The sequence below is a fragment of the Mustela nivalis genome, assembly GCF_964662115.1.
Source record: "Mustela nivalis genome assembly, chromosome: 19".
NCBI lineage: Eukaryota > Metazoa > Chordata > Mammalia > Carnivora > Mustelidae > Mustela > Mustela nivalis.
Genome location: NC_139038.1, coordinates 24,093,758 through 24,114,335, shown reverse-complemented (window position 1 = coordinate 24,114,335; position 20,578 = coordinate 24,093,758). Strand labels below are relative to the sequence as shown.

General features: G+C 41.2%; 2 protein-coding genes across 4 annotated transcripts in view; one reads left to right on the top strand and one right to left on the bottom strand.

Moving 5' to 3' along the window:
• The window catches only part of ACSM4 (acyl-CoA synthetase medium chain family member 4), a 38,263-nt gene that overhangs the window by 4,465 nt on the left and 13,220 nt on the right, over positions 1–20,578 (top strand). For 2 of the 3 annotated variants that reach the window (XM_082714841.1, XM_082714839.1), the window contains exons 1-4: positions 6,851–7,130; positions 11,155–11,404; positions 13,971–14,181; positions 19,481–19,688. In XM_082714841.1, coding sequence (XP_082570967.1) covers positions 11,207–11,404; positions 13,971–14,181; positions 19,481–19,688 — 617 coding nt within the window. In that variant the 5' untranslated portion in view covers positions 6,851–7,130; positions 11,155–11,206. Of the gene's footprint in view, positions 1–3,984; positions 4,096–6,850; positions 7,131–11,154; positions 11,405–13,970; positions 14,182–19,480; positions 19,689–20,578 lie in introns of those variants that run through there. The other variant, XM_082714840.1, reaches the window with a different exon arrangement.
• LOC309855026 (uncharacterized protein) overlaps positions 1–20,578 on the bottom strand; it is a 64,321-nt gene that overhangs the window by 32,261 nt on the left and 11,482 nt on the right. The gene's annotated exons all lie outside the window — the stretch shown is intronic.

The following is a 20,578-nucleotide window of genomic DNA, read 5'->3' as shown; positions in this document are numbered from 1 at the left end:
TAGTCAGAGAGGGTGGTTGGGTTATGGACATTGGGGAAGGTATGTGCTATGGTGAATGCTGTGAAGTGTGTAAACCTGGCAATTCACAGACCTGTACCCCTGAGGCTAATAATACATGATATGTTTATAAAAAATAAAAAATTATTTTTAAAAATTTACTAGTTAAAAAAATTCATTAGTCACCATTACAGGTTGTAAAAGTGCAATTCAATATGCTTGAGAATTGATGACAATAACAAAGAGAAAGAATTAAGTATTAAAATACATGCCCTGGGGGCACCTGGGTGGCTCCATGCATTGTGTCTGCTTGCAGCTCAGGTCAGGATCTTGAGGTCCTGGGACTGAGTCCCACATCGGGCTCTCTGCTCTGCGGGGAGCCTGCTTCTCCCTCTCCGTCTGCCTGTTGTTCTGTCTACTTGTGCTCTCTCTCTCTTTCTATAAAATAAATAACTTTAAAAAAATTTTTTTAAATTAACCTCTCAGAGTTCCAGTTTCCTCATTTGTAAAGTAGTATTAGTAGTACACACTTCATAGGATTTTTGTGAGGATTACTTGACATAATAGCACATGAGATCTCAGGAAACTAGAAACTGCTGTACACATGTAAAGGATAGCTGTTATTACCAGGTGAACTGTTTCTGTGGAAAACAGATCCCTGAGGATTTTTAGGCTCCGAACATCTGGATTGTTGTGCTTACATAAACCTGAGGAGTGATTCTACTTTCCCAGCCTATGATCCAAGCAGTTTACCTAAGTGGTTGACTGTAGATTCTCTACTCTGATAGAATTTGCAATCTCCCCCTTAAAACCTCTGCTAGATTATAATTACCATCTCACTTGCCAGGGATGAAACATGTCCCCCACAGGCCCAGCTAATGGTTCCAGCTGCATGTCCACATAGTCCCTGAGGTCTTCTGAATAACAAGGTCCCTGGTAATTATCATCACTGGAAGTAATCTTGGCCCTTCCAAAGGACCCATTAGAGAGTTGGTGGCAATTTAACAGGGGTGGCTTGTTATCTTTTCTTCCTAGCTTAAGTAAAATGCTCCCATAGGACACTTGTGTAACTAAGTAAGAAAGCATAGAATACATAGTACCCCTTGTAGGAGGGAGAACTCAGCTCTTACAAACCAAACAAAGCATTCAAAGACCTCAGAGATGTTCAAAGAACCAAATGGATCCCAAGTGACTATGGCTGGATGACTGCACCCCAAATTTTGGATGAAAGCACTAAGGAGAGAGAATATTTGAGAAGTGGAATTCAGGAGTAAGTTGTCTAGGTATTGGGGATTGTTTTTCATGACATCCTAGGGAGAGAATGCTATGTACTGTCTCATATCCCTAGGTCCTGGCCCTGCTACTGGTGTATAACAAGCATCTAATAGATGAGGCAGATACCTAAGATTGTCTGCCTAGCAACCAACTTCTGAGAATAACCTATCTCAACTATATGTCTATCATAACAGTGCATGTAGCAAAACCTGGAAAATACTCCCTGAGCCCGGTGACCAAGGTTAACATCATCAGTGACAAGTTAATAGCATGTACCCTTGATATGGTACAATGAGAATTGCACTTCACTGTTGTGACTTTCTTCCCCAACACCAGTGACCCTAGTCTAACCATGGGGAAAACATTCCCTGGAGCTCTCTGCACTGTCTTAGCAACTTTTATGTATATTAAAACTATTCTAAAATAAAAATTATTATTAAAATTTTATTTAGGGAAATAAAGAATGGATTCAATCTGTGTTTTAAAAAGTACTGTACGAAAATCACTGTGGAACAGGAAATGATGGTGGGTTTGCCAATGTGATGCCAAGATTTGAGGAAGTTGTGCCTTGCGTAATAGGTAGGTAGCTCCCATCAGGAAATAATTGTGGTTATTGAGGTATGGAATAGAAATATTTTTCTTAAAAAAAAAAAAAAAAGGAGCTGAGCAGGTCATCTGGGTGGCTCAGTTGGTTGTCTGCCTTCACCTCAGGTCATGATCCTGGAGTCCTGGGATGGAGCCCCATGTTGGGCTCCCTGCTCAAGAGGGAGTCTGCTTCTCCCTACCCCGCTGTTCCTTTCCCTCTGTTCCTCCCCTGTACTCCCCAACCCCCACTCATACTAGTGCTATGTCTCTCTCTCTCAAACAAATAAATAAAATCTTTTTTAAAAAGGAGCTGAGGTTGGGGCGCCTTGTTGGCTCAGTTGGTTAAACGACATCCTTCAGCTCAGGTCATCATCCTGGAGTCCTGGGATCGGGTCCTGCATCGGGCTCCCTGCTTGGCAGGGAGTCTGCTTCTCCTGCTGACCTCTCTCCTCTCATGCTCTCTCTTTCTCATTCTCTCTCTCTCTCTCTCTCTCTAAAATAAATAAATAAAATCTTTTTTTAAAAAAAGGAGCTGAGGAAATGAAGATAAATACAAAATAGGGTAGAAAAACAAGACAAAAAACTAGAATAAGATGAGGACATAAAACACATGCTGCAAAGACCTTTCCATTCTATTAAAAGTATACCAGAAATTTGGCTAGAGCTTTCCTCTATCCAGCTGAAAGAGAGGGAAAAAGCATGATTTTCTGGACACATTTAGCGTCCATAAAACAAATGCAAAAGCAAATTCTATGAAGGTTTTGAAGAAGACCATAACTGGACAACAGCAACAAAGTTCAGATAGTCTGCTGAGGTGGGACTTGGATTGACATCCTCTTCAGAAAGTTGAGGAGACTGATACGGACCACATCAACTCTACACAGAAACAGGCCAAGGGCGGGGTGGAATAATCACTGGACACTACAATATTTCAGGCTAAGAACAGAGGGGTCACAGATGAATAAGGCACCTGTCCTAGAGGACATTACATTCTAGGGAAGTGATGTGTTGCATGTGACATGTGAATGGGTTTAAAGAGGGAATAGTTGATTATACTCTGGCAGTGGTGAAGAAGGCGATATGTGAGCCAGAAAATGTTTTTTCAAACAAGAGGTATTTAGGATGGTTACTCTGGTAATGTAGTGGATACACAGGAAGTGAAGATTCCAGGGCACACAGGAGTTGGGAGGTGTTCCAGAGGTGAAATGGAAAGATTGGTTGCCTCCTAACTCTGTTTCTAGCCCACCTGAAACTGGAAGGGACCAGTATTATACTGGTCAATTGTTTTTTGATTGTAAGTAACAGAATCCCAATATATACCACTTGAGGGGAGAAAAAGATTTACTGGTCTGGTGAATCAGGGATGTATTGCTGGAGGGTTGCTTGGGTTGCACAGTCAGTTGAGTATCCAACTCAGTTTTGGTGCAGGTCTTTATCTCAGGGTTGTGGAATCGAGACCCAAACACACTGGCTCACACTCAGTGAAGAGTCTACTTGAGTTTTTCTCCCTCTCCCTCTGCCCCTCCCCCTTGTGCTGTCTCATATAAATAAATCTTTTTTTAAAAAGAATGTATTGCTAGAACTCACACATGAATTCAGCAAAGTCACAGGATGTAAAATCAATGTGCAGAAATCTGTTGTATTTCTATACCCCAATAATGAAGTAGCAGAAAAGGAAAGCAAGCAATTGATTCCATTTGCAACTGCACAAAAACAATAAGATACCTAGGAATAAACCTAACTAAAGAGTTAAAAGATTTGTACTCTGAAAACTACAGAACATATATGAAAGAAATTGAAGAAGACACAAAGAAATGGAAAAGCATTCTATGCTCATGGATTAGAAGAACAAATATTGTTAAAATGTCTATACTGTCCAGGGGTGCCTGGGAGGCTCAGTGGGTTAAAGCCTCTGCCTTTGGCTTGGGTCATGGTCTCAGGGTCCTGGGATCGAGCCCCTCATTGGGTTCTCTGCTCAGCAGGGAGCCTGCTTCCTCCTCTCTCTCTGCCTGCTTCTCTGACTACTTGTGATCTGTCTGTCATATAAAAAAAAAAAGTCTATACTACCCAAAACAATCTACAAATTTAATGCTTTTCCTGTCAAATCATCACTAGCATTTTTCACAGAGCTAGAAAAAACAATCTTAAAATTGTGTGAAACCACAAGAAAATGCAAATAGCCAAAGCAACCCTGAAAAAGAAAACAAAACTGGAGGCATTATGATTCCAGATTTCAAGGTATGTTACAAAGCTATAATCATCAAGACATTATGATATGGGCAAAAACACAGACACAGAGATCAATAGAATAGAAAAGAGAACCCAGGGGCACCTGGGTGGCTCAGTGGGTTAAAGCCCCTGCCTTAAGCTCAAGTCATGATCCCCATGTCCTGGGATCGAGCCCCATATGGGGCTCTCTGCTCAGCGGGGAGTCTGCTTCTTCCTTTTTCTCTCTGCCTGCCTCTCTGCCTGCTTGTGATCTCTGTCTATCAAATTAAAAAAATAAAAAATAAAGAAAAGGAGAACCCAGAAATAGACTCACAACTAATGGGGTTCATCCATGGTCGACTATAGTCAACTAATCTTTGACAAAGCAGGAAAGAACATCCAATGGAAAAAAGACAGTCTCTTCAACAAATAGTGCCAGGAAAACTGGACAGCAACATACAGAAGAATGAAACTGGTCTACTTTCTTACACTATACACAAAAATATATTGAAAATAGATGAAAGACCTAAATGTGAGACATTTAAATGTGAAACCATTAAAATCCTAGAGGAGGAACACAGCCAGGAACCTCCTTGACCTTGGCCATAGCAACTTCTTATTAGACACATTGCTGGAGGCAAGGGAATCAAAAGCAAAAAAGAACTATTGGGACTTCATCAGGATAAAAAGCTTCTTCACAGTAAAGGAAACAATCAATGAACTAAAAGGAAACCTATGGAATGGGAGAAGATATTTGCAAATGACATACCTGATAAGGGGTTAGTATTGAAAATCTATAAAGAACTTACCAAACTCAACACCCAACAACCAAATAATCCAGTTTAGAAATGGGCAGAAGACATGAACGGATAATTTTCCAGAGAAGACATCCAAATGGCTAATAGACACATGAAAAGATGCTCCACGTCACTCATCATCAGGGAAATACACATCAAAACCACAATGAGATACCACTTCGCACCTGTCAGAACAGAAAACAACAGGTATTGGTTAGGATGTGGAGAAAGGGGAACCTCTTTGCACTGTTGGCACAAACTTGTGTAGCTACTCTGGAGACCAGTCTGGAGGTTCCTCAAAAAGTTAAAAATAGAATAACCTTATGATCCAGCAATTGTACTACTAGGTATTTAGCCAAAGGATACACAATTACAGATTTGGAGGGGTACGTGCACACAGATGTTTAGAGCAGCATTATCAACAATAGCCAAACTATGGAGAAGCCCAAATGTCCAACAAATGATGAATGGATAAAGAAGATGTGGTATATATAATATTACTCAGCCATCAAAAAGAATGAAATCTTGCCATTTCCAATGACATGGGTGGAGCTAGAGTGTATTATGCTGCATGAAATAAATCAGTCAGGGAAAAAGACCACAGATCTCACTCACATATGGAATTTAAGAAAGAAAACAGATGAACACATGGGAAGGAGGAAAAGAAAAAGGAGAGAGGGAAACAAGTCATAAGAGACTTTCAATACTAGAGGACAAACTGAGAGTTGATGGCGGGAGGTGCTGGAGGGAGGGGGAGATGGGCTAGATGGTGATCGATATTAAGGAGGTCACTTGTGATGAGCACTGGTGTTGTATGTAAGGAAGGAAAAACTGGATTCTACTCCAGAAACCAATATTCCATGTATATTAACTAACTAAAATTTGAATTTTTAAAAAATGAGGGAAAACAAGAATGTATTGATCAGCCAAACCATAGGAAGATCCAGGTGCAGGTGGGCCTCCTCCATGTTGAGGTCCCTTCCTGAGATCCCTCTTAGCTCGCCTTCCCACCTACTCATAGTCTTGCCATTTCCAAAGCCCAATTCAAACTTCACTTCCTCCAGCAATGTCTCTGCACCCACCCCCACATAGCAGCTCAGCCTGTGTTGAGCTCTATTGTTTCTTGTTAGGAACAGGGAAATGGAATGTGTGGGGGAGGAGGATGCCACCTCCTAATGAGCACTATCATTTGTTGAGCCTGTGTTACTGTCCAGGTGCTCTCTTCCCTCTTGTAATTACATCAGACCCACCCAGATAAACTAGGATAATCTACCCATCTCAAGGTCCTTAACTTAAAGATATCTGCAAAGTTCCTTTTGCTGGGTAAGCTAACATAGTCACAGTTTCTGGATGCTAGGACATGGACATCTTTGGAGAGCCTTTATTCAGTCTACAACACTCAACTTAACCTTGGGACTTTGTTCATTAAAGGACAAAGGAACCCTCGTAATGTCTGAGCCCAGGCACTCTCTTCTGGATATCATGTGGGGTACCAATGAACTCTGGAGGTGAAAAATGTCACTGATCACTGTCATCAACAAGAAACATTTAGGCACGGACTTCACTAAACCCAATTCCTCTTGGCAGCAACTGACATTCACAAAGTTACAAGCAGTCAACGTTAATGTTCAAACCAATCAGCAATACTGTGTCGAAACTATTTCCAAATGAGATTGCCAACATTCAATAAACATTCAATAAAACATTCCATTAAAACATTCAATAAAAAGCCAACATTCAATAAAAGCTAGGAGTTTGAAGGATTTCTCATGATCTACTCTAATCAATGAATTGAGACTTCAGATATGATTCCCTTAGCTGTCCTTTGCCAGGACGACAGGCTATGTCCAGCTAAGCCACAAGAATCAAGCATGCCAATATCCTAGGCTACTTGAAAATCATGAGCGACTCTGATAATAGGCCATCGAACAGTATGGATCTTGGTATCCTCAGCTCCATGGACAAGAGTAATCCACTAATGTGCTGGGGCTTAGCACTGAACCGTGAGAGGAAATGCTGCTGCATTGCCTCTCTCCCCTCCCAGCTGTCTCACATAAACTGCTGTTGCTTTAACCACAGGTGTCCAGAGAAACAGCAGCTCTCCTCCCACGGGATTATGATCCTCCCAACTGTGCACCAGAGACTCTGGACGATAACGGCACAGATGCCACCAAAAGAAAAGAAGGAAGGAACCAATTTTTTGGCAGATACGGAGCTGTCTTTGTGAAGAAGCTGAAGGCCTTTCTGGATCAATAATACCATTTTCTGGTAAGGAAAATATGCATGTGGTAACATGGAAGTGATTCTAGTAAATGAGAAGTTGGGAGAGTATGTTTAAATGTATAGAACAGAGCACAAAGAGTCCCATCATCTTGCTGTAATTGGGTAACTGCTGATCAACCCCAGATAAATGTCCCTTTGACAGGAAAGAGGACTGTTCTACCTTATGAAAGGTGATAGAAATATAGCAAAATCTGTGATAGCATTTCCTTGGGTTGGCCCTGGAGAACACAAATGCGGGCTAAAATTTGTGCTTGGTGCTCCACGAATGGCTTTTGTTAATTATTCAACCATCAGAGCCTCAGTCACTTTATAGGTAAACAATGCCTAGGGCGCCTGGGTGGCTAGTCTGTTAGATGCCTGTACTCTTGATTTCGCCTCAAGTCATGGTCTCAGGGTTAAGATTTCAGGATTGTGAGACAAAGGACTATGTCGGGCTTAACCTAGCCTGGAGCCCCTTTAGGATTCTCTCTCCTCCCTCTGCCCCCCACCCCACTCCATTCAGGCGCTCTCTCTGTCTCTCTCTCTCAAAAAATTTTAAAAATAAAAATAAAACAAAATGCCTGCCTCCGAAGGGTGTTGAGATAAGCAAACAAGATATTGTATCAAAAACAGAGTGCTGACTGCACATTAATTGCTCAAACATCCTTCCACTGTTAAAGGTTCCCTTAACGCACTAGAAATCACTAAGACTTTAGAAATAACCTACTCAAATTCTCTCACTTTTACAGATATCTTCAGGAAATATTTTGTTAAATATGTGTATATACAAATTTTTACTTAGATAATGTCTTGACCTAAAAGAGTCAGTGATTTCCAGATTTGACCCTGGAATCATCAACTTCCCCACAGGATCCAAAGTCAGGAAATGGCCGTGTTCAATGCAAAATGGAGACTCTTCCAAGTTTCACAGTCTCCATAAAGGCTTATATGTACAAATTTACCCAGAAAATCAATAGCAGACTAAAGAGACAGAAAGAAGAAATGTTACTGGCAAAAAATTTTTACAGTTTAATTGAAAGATTCTCACCTGTAATATCTTGATTACTATTTTATTAGTAATGATTGTGTTTGCATATACAAGACCTATTTCACTGATTATGCAGATAATGGAGGTAATGAAGAATTCAGATCAGATCTATTTTATGATATTTAGTTTCAGATTTTTTGGTATGTTAATTTGATGATATGGCATATTTATCTGCGGTGATACAGGAAATCACAACAACTGATTTTTCAATTTGGAGGAAAAGATGAAGGAGATTTGTATTAAAAACTATCTGCTTGGGTGCCTGGGTGGCTCAGTGGGTTAAGCCTCTGCCTTTGGCTCAGGTCATGATCCCAGGGCCCTGGTATCGAGCCCCGAATTGGGCTCTCTGCTCAGCAGGGAGTCTGCTTCCCTCTCTCTCTGCTTGCCTCTCTGCCTACTTGTGATCTCTGTCTGTCAAATAAATAAATAAAATCTTAAAAAAAAATACTATCTGCTCTATTCACCTTAGGAAGCAAGAATGTTCTAGGTGTCCCATGTCTTGATAATCTTTCTAATTCATCATTAAATTGGGACCAAGGAGGTGCCTGGGAGGCTTAGTGGATTAAAGCCTCTGCCTTCGGCTCAGGTCGTGAACATAGGTTCCTGGGATGGAGCCCCGCATCAGCCTCTCTGCTCGGTGGGGAGCCTGCTTTCTTCTCTCACTCTCCGCCTGCCTCTCTGCCTACTTGTGATCTCTGTCTGTCAAATAAATAAATAAAATCTTTTAAATAAATCAATAAATTGGGACCAAGAAAGCTCAAAATGATGGAAGTGAAGACTAGAATACTTCAGACTGATGGCAGTTGAGTTCAGCCCCAAGAGCCTGGAGCACAAGTGACAGAGCATTAAAAAAGGCAAAAAAATTAAAAAAAAAAAAAACCCAAATGGTGGCTCCAATCCAATAGCTCTTCTATTTTTTTTTATCTCAATGAAAGCCTTCTGCCATAAACAGCTGTGAAGTTTGATTTTTAACATGCTATGTTTACTGAGCCCTAGCTACCCACCAGGCACTATGATAAGGTGCTCACTTAAACCCCACGACTAACCAATGAAGAAGGTACTACCATTAATCTCATTGCACAGATGAAATGAAACTTGGAGATATTAAGTAACTTGGTGAAGGGCATCCAGAGAGGCAAGTGTGAATGCAAGTATGCGTGTTGTATATGTGCATACTCACGGATGTGGGTGTGGGTGTGTGTTTGGGAGAGAAATAGGGTGTCACTTTTGGCAAAATGCTAAATCATAAGCATGGCCCCCACTACTTTCCCTCTCCCCACCCTTCTCTACTCTTGCTACCTCCACCAAACTTGCGCAGGTGGTTCCTCTTCTTTCTTCCTTGTAATAATGGAGAACATAATACCAATGGTATTGCCAGAAATAGCTCTTCCTGGGTTACAGTAAATTGCAGTTGCACTAAATGGGCCTCCTGCTTCTCCACATGTTACCCTGAGCAGCAAGGAAGGCTCGGCCAAAACAATGAGGGAAGGGTACTCCCTGCATCCTTTGTTCTGCTGTTTATGTTATCACCATGTGGCAGACTTAGGCACCCTTTGCACCTGCAGATTTTTCCATCCCATACAAGGCAACTAAGTGGGGCCAGAAGGCAAAAAGATAAGGGCATTCATCTTCAGCAAAAAATCTTTATCAAAGAAGGTAAGTCATAATGTCATGTTAAGTAGTAAGAATAAGATACACAGCCTCTACGCGCACCATCTAGGTAGGTTAGGGATACAAGACACAGACATTGAAAACAATAATATAAGGTAGAAAACTGTCATGTGAGGAGTACTGACGCATAATATGGAAATTCAGAGGAAGAAATAACAGTATTTTTTTTTATTTTTTTTTAACAGTATTATTTTTAAAGAAATGTTAAATTAGGGGCACCTGGGTGGCTCAGTGGGTTAAACCTCTGCCTTTGGCTCAGGTCATGATCTCAGGGTTCTGGGATCGAGCCCTGCATCGGGCTCTCTGCTCAGCAGGGAGCCTGCTTCCTCCCCTTTCTCTCTCTCTGCCTGCCTCTCTGCCTACTTGTGATCGCTGGCAAATAAATAAATAAAATCTTTTTTAAAAATATAGAAAAAAAAGAAATGTTAAATTACAGATGACAGTAAGAAGATGACTTAACTAGTATCACAAAGCTAGTTTTGAAAGAGTTGGAGTAAAGTCCAGGTCTCCTGATTCATGAAGTAAAACTATTTCATGAACATATGCTACCACGGTACTAATGAAAATAATCTTAACAAAAGCATTATTTAACACGTTGGAGGTATTGTCTATATGCTGGTCATTTTACACACATTATCTTATTAAATCCTCATAAAAACCCTAGGAGACAGGTATTATATTCCTCCCCCATTTTACAGATGAGAAAATTCAGGTGCAGCAAGGGTAAGTGATTTCCCCAGGGTCCTACCATCAGAAAGTTGCTGATCCAGGACTTAAATCAAGGTTCCTAACCACTTATAATGAAGAATTTGACGGAAAGGATGGCAGAGAAGCCAGAAGGGCATGACAGACTAAATCTTAGAGCTAGAAATGGACATTCCTGAAAAGTGAGTGCTTTTACTGGAAGAGGAAATTCAAGGAGAGGAGTTAGAAAATACAGTTAGAATCGAGTATGCAACAGACAGAAGCAGGGCTTGAATGTCCCTTGTGGCAGAAAATATTCTGTGTGTCTATTGTTTGATTGGGAGAGAGGGTAGGGACAGAAGATGGGAACTCAACAGTTCTATAATCGTTGGTTTTATTTTGTTTTGTTTTTAAGAATAATCTAATCATAGACAGAATGAAGAGGGAGAGGCCAGTGGCAGGGAGACTGGTGAGCAGCTGAGTGCCACAGCGTCGAAGAAAAATGAGTCTTCTCCAGGTGTCCCCAGCTTCCCCGGGGGTGGGGGAGCACACAGCCACAATCCACTTCCCAGTCTCACCACAGAGCATCCAAAGAAACTAACGCTCTCCACTCACCTCTCCTCACAGGCTGCAGAAGCTCCACATCCACATCAGTTGGCAAAGCCCTTTGGGAATCACAATGATTTTTTTCCGATACCAGACATTCAGATTCATCTGGCTTGCCAAGCCGGCTGGCCGGTACCTTCACAAAGATCACCAGCTTTGGTCGCCTCTGACTCTTGCTGACTTTGAAGCCATAAATCGCTGTGAGAAGTCACTGCCTAAGAACTTTAACTTTGCTGGGGATGTGCTGGACCAGTGGTCCCAAAAGGAGAAGGTATGACTTGACAGGCTTCTATTAGATGCTTGGCACCCACATGTGTCTCAGACTTCCATTTCCTTGTTCCATGGTCCATTTGCCACTCCCACTTCAGTTCTTTCATCCTTCCTGGTTTTCTTCGTTTCTTTCCCCCTTGCCCTCCTCTCTCCCCAGGGGAGGTCTTTGATCCACAACTCCCCGTGCTGTCTTTCTCTGGAGCCTCCTCAGTCCAGAGCAAGGTGGTTACTTACAGAGTCCTGCCTCTTTTCCTGCATTTTCTCCAAGTCCCACACAGCAGCTCTTTGCTTTCTATTCATCTGTTTGAGCTGGTCACAGGCTTATTTAAAAAGCAATAATTTGAACTTTGATTTTATTTATTTATTTGTTTGTTTGTTTGTTTGTTTATGTTAGCCATTGTATAAGTACATCATTCGTTTTTTGATGTAGTGTTCAATGATTCATTAGTTGCATATAACACCCAGTGCCCATAACAACACATGCCCTCCTTAATGCCCATCACCCGCCGACTCCATCCCCCAACTCCCTTCGCCTCTGAAACCCTCAAGTTTGTTTTCCCCCAGGGTCCATAGTGTCTCATGGTTTGTCTCCCTCTCTGATTTCTCCCCCTTCAGATTTCCCTCCCCTGCCTTATGGTCCTCCATGCTATTAGTTATGTTCCACAAATGCACGAAACCATACGATAATTATCTTTCTCTGCTTGACTTATTTCACTTAGCATAATCCCCTCCAGTTCCATCCATGATGCAAATGGTGGTTATTCATCCTTTCTGATGGCTGAGTAATACTCCACTGTGTGCATAGACCACATCTTCTTTATCCATTTATCTGTTGAAAGGCATCTCAGCTCCTTCCACAGTTTGGCTATTGTAGACATTGCCTCTATTTTATAATAATAGTCATCACTGGAGTGATTAGGAGAGAAAACATTGAGAAGAATAAAGCAAAAAGCCTTGAGTGTTTGCAGTGTAGCCTCAGGTCAAGTCCCTGCTTACTGACCCCACCCCATGCTGGGCTCTGAGCTAGATACTTTCCTATCACTGCTTCCCAAAACTCACTGCAAGAACCTGTGCCTCAGAAGATATACAAGGTTTCAAACAATGCTGAATCAATCTTTCCTATTAAATTGAGGGGATAGTCTTCCTTTAAATCCATGTACATCTTTAATAGCTCTCCTATTAAATACTATTAAATACTCTCTTTTGAACAAAAGAGCAGGTAGAAGTTGAAAATCTCTGGGTATATTTTGTTTTTCATATATTTATTTTTCAGTAACCCATTTTAACAAGCGGTACTGGTTCTCTAACTATGGCGACAAGTAAATGCATTTTCCTTCTTAAGTAAATGTGCACCAAAAGCGAATGAAAGTAAAGAGCAATGTAAAGGACAACAGCACAGGTGTAGACAGATCTGGCAAAATAGCGATATTCCAATGACTAAAGGTTGAGCAATGCTGACCTATATTATTTCAACAAATCCCCATCACCAACCTGGGGGGTTGCAGATAAGGAAAATAACCTCATAGAAAGTTAAGCTCCTGACCCAAGGTCACCAGTCCCAAGGGTATGGGAAACAGCCCCTGATCTTAGGGAGCTAATACCCATAGTGCAGGGCAGGGCATGTGATACAGTGTAATGGAGTCATCTGGCATTTGAGCATAATTCTGCAGAAACACAGAGATGTCAGGAAGGAGAAGAAGAGGAGCCTAAGGAAACCTTCACAGAGGAAGTAAAATGGAAATTGAGTTTTGAAATAGTTTCCAACCAGGGAAGGTAAAAGGAGAATTCCAGATATCCCAGATAGGGAAAGAAAGGAGGAATCAATTTTTGTGCCAGGTAACATATAAAACACAGGGGTTTTGCAACATAAACAGTGTACTCTGAGAATGATATGAGAAGTTTCCTCCAGAAATCAATCCCTCGATGAACCTCCCCCAAAGGTCCACCATCTTGTTTTTGTTACCTATAAAAGCCATACTTCAGTCTTTGGAGTTAAAAAAAATAATTTTACATATATATGTGTGTGTGTATATATATATATATATATATACATACATACATACATACATACATACATACATATAGTTCCTAATCAACCTTAGTACAAAAATTGAGTTTATTTAGATGGAACATAATCTAACTCAAGCAAGACAAAAACCTTATTGGATATGGGAGTGCTCATAAAACTGGACAGTCAGTCTCAGCAAGACCAGGAAACCAGGACAGCTCCCTGGGGGTATGTAAGCCCCAAAAACCCATACACAAGTTTTGTTTCAACCATATTGTATCTTTCAGTTCTTCTTAGAGAACTCAAAATCTGGGAGAGAAGGCCTGACTCGCCTCACATGGGTCACATGCCACCCACTGGTGGGTGGACAATTACCCTGATGCGTTGTCTCACCTAAGCTGTACTCAGTAGGAGAGGAGTAGTTCCCCCAAAGACAAACTGGGGTGCTGTTACCGGAATCCACCAGCATGGGTGCTGAGGGGAAGTACTGGCAGATGTCCCATCTATTTGGTGGACCAGTCATGCAAGCTTGCTTTCTTTCCCATGTGCCCATGGCCAGGCAGGAGAGAGACCAGCCAACCCAGCCCTGTGGTGGGTGAATGGCAAAGGGGACGAGGTGAAATGGAGCTTTGAAGAACTGGGCTCCTTGTCCCGAAAGGCTGCCAATGTGCTCACAGACCCCTGTGGCCTGAAGAGAGGAGACCGAGTGGCCGTCATTCTGCCTCGTATCCCAGAGTGGTGGCTTGTAAACGTGGCTTGTATGCGAACAGGTGAGTGCCAATATTTAACATTTCTTTTTTTAAAAAAGTTCTATTTATTCATTTTAGAGAAAGCATGCACGCTAGTGGGTGTGAGTCGGTGGGGGGAGGAGAGGGAGAGGAGACAGAATCTCAAGCAGACCCTGCACTGAGCACAGAACCAGACTTGGGCTCCATTTCACAACCCTGTGGTCATGACCTAAGTCACCAGGTACCCCAATATCTAACATTTCTAAATCATGCAGAAACAGAGAGAGAATGAAATTTGACGTTTTTCTGAATTGTTAGTTCCAACTGAAGCTATGCTTACAAAAAACAGAAAAATAAGAGTTGATTTTTTATTATTAATTATGACAATTATTAGTAATTATAATTATTATTCCATGATGGGTTAATAATAACAACTATTCTTTTTTTTTAAATAATAACAACTATTCTTTTTTTTTTTATCTTTATTTATTTATTTGACAGAGATCACAAGTAGGCAGAGAGACAGGCAGAGAGAGAGGAGGAAGCAGGCTCCCTGCAGAGCAGAGAGCCCGATGGGGGGCTCGATCCCAGGACTCTGGGATCATGACCTGAGCCGAAAGCAGAGGCTTTAACCCACTGAGCCACCCAGGCGCCCCTAATAACAACTATTCTTATTAAGATATGAGTGTTGCAAAAAAAAAAAAAAAAAAAAAAAAAAGTTTGCAAGGGAGGAAACCAAGGTTCAGAGATCTTAAAAAGACTGTCCAAAGTCACACAGCTAGAAAGTTATGCAATTGGAATCTGTTTTTCTATTTTTAAAGATTTTATTTATTTATTTATTTATTTATTTATTTATTTATTTTGAGATAGAGAGTAGAGGGGCAGAGGGAGAGGGAGAGAGAATCTCAGTGTGGAGCCCAATGGGGGGCTCAGTCCCACAACTGTGAGATCATGACCTGAGCTGAAAGCAAGAGTCAGACACTAAACCAACTGAGCTACCCAGGTGCCCCGCAATTGGGATTTAAACACAAAACTGTATCAAAGCAAATGGGGCTCAATATGCCTCTTGGCAGAGATGGCTATGATGCATTTATCTAGATGACACAGAATTTACTTTCTTGAATACATTTGGATTCTCCCTAACATGAAAATATTAAAGGATGAAAAAGCATTGTAAGAATGTAAGGACTTGGGGCACCTGGGTGGCTTAATCATTAAGCATCTGCCTTTGGCTCAGGTCATGATCCCATGGTCCTGGGCTCAAGCCTCGCATCGGGCTCCCTGCTCAGCGGGAAGGCTGCTTTCCCTTTCCTAGTCCCCCTGCTTGTATTCCCTCTCTTGCTGTCGCTCTCTCCGTCAAATAAATAAAATCTTAAAAAAAAAAAAAAAGGAATGTAAGGACTTACAAGAATATGACTGTGGGGGGCACCTAGGTGGCTCAGTGGGTTAAGCCTCTGCCTTCGGCTCAGGTCATGATCCCAGGGTCCTAGGATGGAGCCCCACATCAGGCTCTCTGCTCAGCAGGGAGCCTGCTTCTCTCTCTCTCTCTCTCTACCTGCCTCTCTGCCTACTTGTGATCTCTGTTTGTCAAATAGATAGATAAAATCTTAAAAAAAAAAAAAAGAATATGACTGTGGGGACACCTGGGTGGCTCAGTGGGTTAAGCCGCTGCCTTCGGCTCATGTCATGATCTCAGGGTCCTGGGATCGAGTCCCACATCAGGCTCTCTGCTCAGCTGGAAGCCTGCTTCCCCCACCCCCACCTGCCTCTCTGCCTACTTATGATCTCTGTCTGTCAAATAAATAAATAAATTCTTTAAAAAAAAAAAAGAATATGACTGTGGAAACCAGTTGGAAAGCCTCTGCCTCTCTTTCTCTCTCTTCTTTTTTTAAGGTTTTATTTACTTATATGACAGAGAGAGAGAGACAGCAAGAGAGGGAATACATGAAGGGGGAGTGGGAGAGGGAGAAGCAGGCTCCCCGCTGAGCAGGGAGCCCCAAATAGGGCTCAATCCCAGGACCCTGAGATCCTGACCTGAGCCAAAGGCAGACTATTAATGACTGAGCAACCCAGGCCTCTCCCTCTGCCTCTTTCTAGGAAAAAATTAATTAATTAAGGTATTCAATGACACATTTTGATAATTTATAACGTACCTCAAATAAAAATTCCACATACTGTTTTCCCCTCTAGGAAAGAGACTGGCAAAAACCATTGCCTATGGGTTGGCCACCTGTTTTCATAATTAAAGTTTTAAGATTTTAATGGAATATAGTCATGCTTTCTCATTTATTTATTGTGTGTGGCACTTTATGCTCCACAGTGGCAGAATTATTAACTGAGACAGAGATGGAATGGCCCACAAAGCCTAAAATATTTACTATCTGGCCCTTTACTGAAAAAGTTTGCCAATCCTTACTCCAGAGCATGACATAAATGTTTATAAATCAATTAAAAATAAATAAGAAGACTAGAGGAAAAACTACCATAGAGGACACAAGGACGTTTGTTACACTATCATAGTAAGAGAAAAAACTGGAAACTATATAGAAATGATTAAATAAATTATGACTTACTTTCTTATGGAATCTTCATACTATTTTCCAAAGTGGCTGCACCAACTTGCATTCCCACCAACAGTAAGAGGGTTCCCCTTTCTCCACATCCTTTCCAATACTTGTTGTTTATTGTCTTGTTAATTTTGGCCATTCTAGCTAACAAAGTTTAGTAGAGGTATGTTCATTGCTAGTTGGAATTATGATACCTCAACGTGATGGGATATCATTAAAAAGACCAACTATAAGGATTTCATAATGGTGTTGAAAAATGCTCTGTCAATATTAAATTTTTTAAGCTTTTTTTATGTTTTAAATATTTTTATTTATTTATTTGACAGAGATCACAAGTAGGCAGAGAGTCAGGCAGAGAGAGAGAGGGGGAAGCAGGTTCCTCGCTGAGTAGAGAACCTGATGAGGGGCTCCATCCCAGGACCCTGAGATCATGACCTGAGCTGAAGGCAGAGGCTTTAACTCACTGAGCCACTCAGGAACCCTCAATATTAAATTTTTAAGAAAGCAAGAAATAAAATTCTTTTTATATCCAGTATAAAAAGGAACTTGGAAATGTGAAGCCAACAGTGGGTTACAGAAGATTAAAGGTGGTTTGTCATTAAAAATGTACGCAATATTACATAACATAATTTAAGCAATTTGGGAAATGCCAAGATTAAAAATGAACCCACAAGCCAAATCATCAAAACATTCAGTTAATTAAATGTTAAACAAGCAGCTGAGGATTATTTTCTAGTTCAGAGTTATTAAATCTTCTGAGTAAACGGTGAGATGCTGTATTGTATCATGTGGCAAAATATTTTGCTTTTGCTATAGAGTGTATACAGTCTGAAATCCACCAGAAGAGAACTTTTTCTTAACCCTCATGATATCCACTGAACACATTCATATCACAAATCTACCAACAGTACTAATAATTCCTGAGCCACTAACAACAAGTGTTTGTGGAATGCCTGGGTGGCTCAGTCCATTAATAGTCTGCCTTCGGCTCAGGTCATGATCCCAGGGGCCTGGGATCAAGTCCTGCATCTGCTGCCCAAAGAGCCTTCTTCTCCCTCTACCTACTGCTCCCCCTACTTGTGCTCTCTAACAAATAAAGTAATAAAATCTTAAAAAAAAAAAACCCACAAGTTTTGGCAATATAAATAATCATATTTTATATGGAGTATACTATCTGAGATCTGGTTAGGTGTTTTCCTAACTTCCTTAATGTCATATATTTACTCATTTTCCCAAGAGGTGATGACAAGTGAGAACTTTTAAAATATATTCAACGAGGGGATGCCTGGGTGGCTCAGTGGGTTAAAGCCTCTGTCTTCAGCTTGGGTCGTGATCTCACAGTCCTGGGATCAAGCCCCACATCGGGCTCTCTGCTCAGCAGGGAACCTGCTTCCCTTCCTCTCTCTGCCTGCCTCTCTGTCTGTCAAATAAATAAAATCTTTAAAAGATAGATACACACACACACACACACACACACACACACACACACACACACACACACATATATATATTCAGTGAGTATAGTCTCCTTTCTAGGAATTCAAATCCACATATCCCCATTTCACTGAATAGGAAACTCAGCAAGAAATAAGTAGTCTGCTATATAGCATAGGTTTTGGGAGTCTAGGAAGTGTATCTTTGAATTCTGGTTCTGCCACTTACCGACTCTGTGACCGCTGGGCTCGTTTTCATCTGCACACTGGGATTGATTTTTGAGTGAGATAACAGACACATAATGAGGACTCCATAAATGGTAGTGGCTATTTGTATACTTTACATACACTTCTCTTTCCTGCGCTGATTCACTTTAGAAAGAGCAAACCACCATCCCTCTTTCTTTCATCTAATTCCCCCATATACGCTCTTCTCATAAGGAACTGGTATTTTAAAATCAGGCCCGTCTCAGGCCAGTGTTTAGAGTGGAGTGGAAGGGTGGGACAAACTAAGCATTGCCAAAGGAGTGTAGGCAGACTTTGGCGATTCCAGACCACTGGGAAGACCCGAGTTTCAGGGCTGACTCAGCCACTCACTGGCTGTGACTTAATCTCTAATTCTAACAGCATGGGCCCACATGGCTACTTAGAACAGTGGCCTCCAAGCTCTTCTAACTGCACAATCTATCAATAAAGATATTTGGGATACACATCCTCCCATCTGGATATAATTATTTGTACTGTTCTTCTGCACAATATAGCATGCATGTTATAAAATATACACAAAATGAGATTAAAACATAAAGAATACCACTATCTCAATACAACTTTTTAAAATTCTAATTCTTCTCACCTTTAGTGGATTACCTAGCAGAACTAACTTTGGAGACCACTGGTTCAGAAGATTGAGTAAGATAATATTCCTGAAAATTTCTTATGAGCTGTAAAGCGCTATTTAAGCATTACATAATGATGTTCCACAAAAATGTTACATAATAATGGCCCACCATTATATTGCCTACTATATGCCAGATACTTACTATTATTTTCCCCATTTTAAAGATAAGGAAAGGAAGGCACAGAGAGATCAAGTAACATGTTCAAGGTCACAAAGCTAATAAGTCACAAGGACAGAATTAGACCCAAGGACTATTAGACTCTGAAGCCACTGTTCGAAGGATTACCCAGTGACCAGGGTCCTGTGGGATATCCCTGGGGATCAAGACAGGAGTAGCTAAAGTCTGTATTCCCCACCCAAGTACAAAGCCTGTTTCCACAGTCCATTATCTGGCCTAAGGGACAAGAGATCTGTTTCAACTCAGGGCTCTCTCTCCTTCCCAGGGCTGGTCTTCATGCCAGGAACAACCCAGCTGAGAGCCAAAGATATTCTCTATCGGCTGCAAGCATCCAAGGCCAAGTGTATTGTGGCGAGTGAAGAGGTGGTCCCGGCAGTGGAGTCCATCATCTCAGAATGTCCTGACTTGAAGAGCAAACTCCTGGTGTCTCCACACAGCCAGAGTGGGTGGCTCAGCTTCCAGGAATTATTTCAGTGAGTGGTTTCCCCTGCCTCATCTGCAGTACCCACAATAAAATCAGTCACAACTATATCTTGGAGCCTCCTTGCCTCCGAGGACTTAGCAATTGTGTCAGTTGATCCAAACTCCTTCCCATAAAAGCATCACCTAATATAAGATTTGACTAAACTTGGAGGATGAAGGAAGGAGTCCAGGTTGAGCTGCTTTAAAACATGGGTGACTGAAGGGGTGGGTAGTATCAGCTCGAGAAAGAGCTTAAAGTCGGACATATTAAGATTGAGGAGTTTGTGAAGATCCAAATGTCTAGCAGGTGGTAGATACATGAGGCTCATACTCAAGGATCTAAAGAGACAAATCTGGAAGTCATCAACATATAATCAGTTCTGAAAAATCCAGAGAGAGAAAACTCAGGTGTCCAAAGAAATAGATAGAGTCAGTCAGACAATGAAATCACTAATTAAAAATCTCCTTGTCACCTGCAGATTGTAATGTGTCGCTTTTGGTCAAAGAAAAAAGAAAATTTAAAGCCTTACGTTAAAGGTTTCCACACTGGATTGAGAAGCATTAAAAAATAAGAGTGGGTTTTTTCCCCCACAGTTTTAGATATTGTGAAGAAATCTTCCTTTCCCCAGCCCCCACATACCAACTTCATGTACATATGTTCTTTATTGACCACTAAATTGTAGCATATCTTCAAAAATAATTATTGAGGGACACCTGGCTGGCTCAGTTGGTAAAGCATGGGATTCTGCTTTCTCCTCATCCTTGCCAACATATGTTGTCTTTTCCGGACTTAAGTTTAGCCATTTTGACAGGTGTGAGGTAGTATCTCATTGTGGTTTTGATTTGTATTAAGGAAACATTTTCCATAAAGCCTTTAAATCTCATTGATTGTGACTGTATG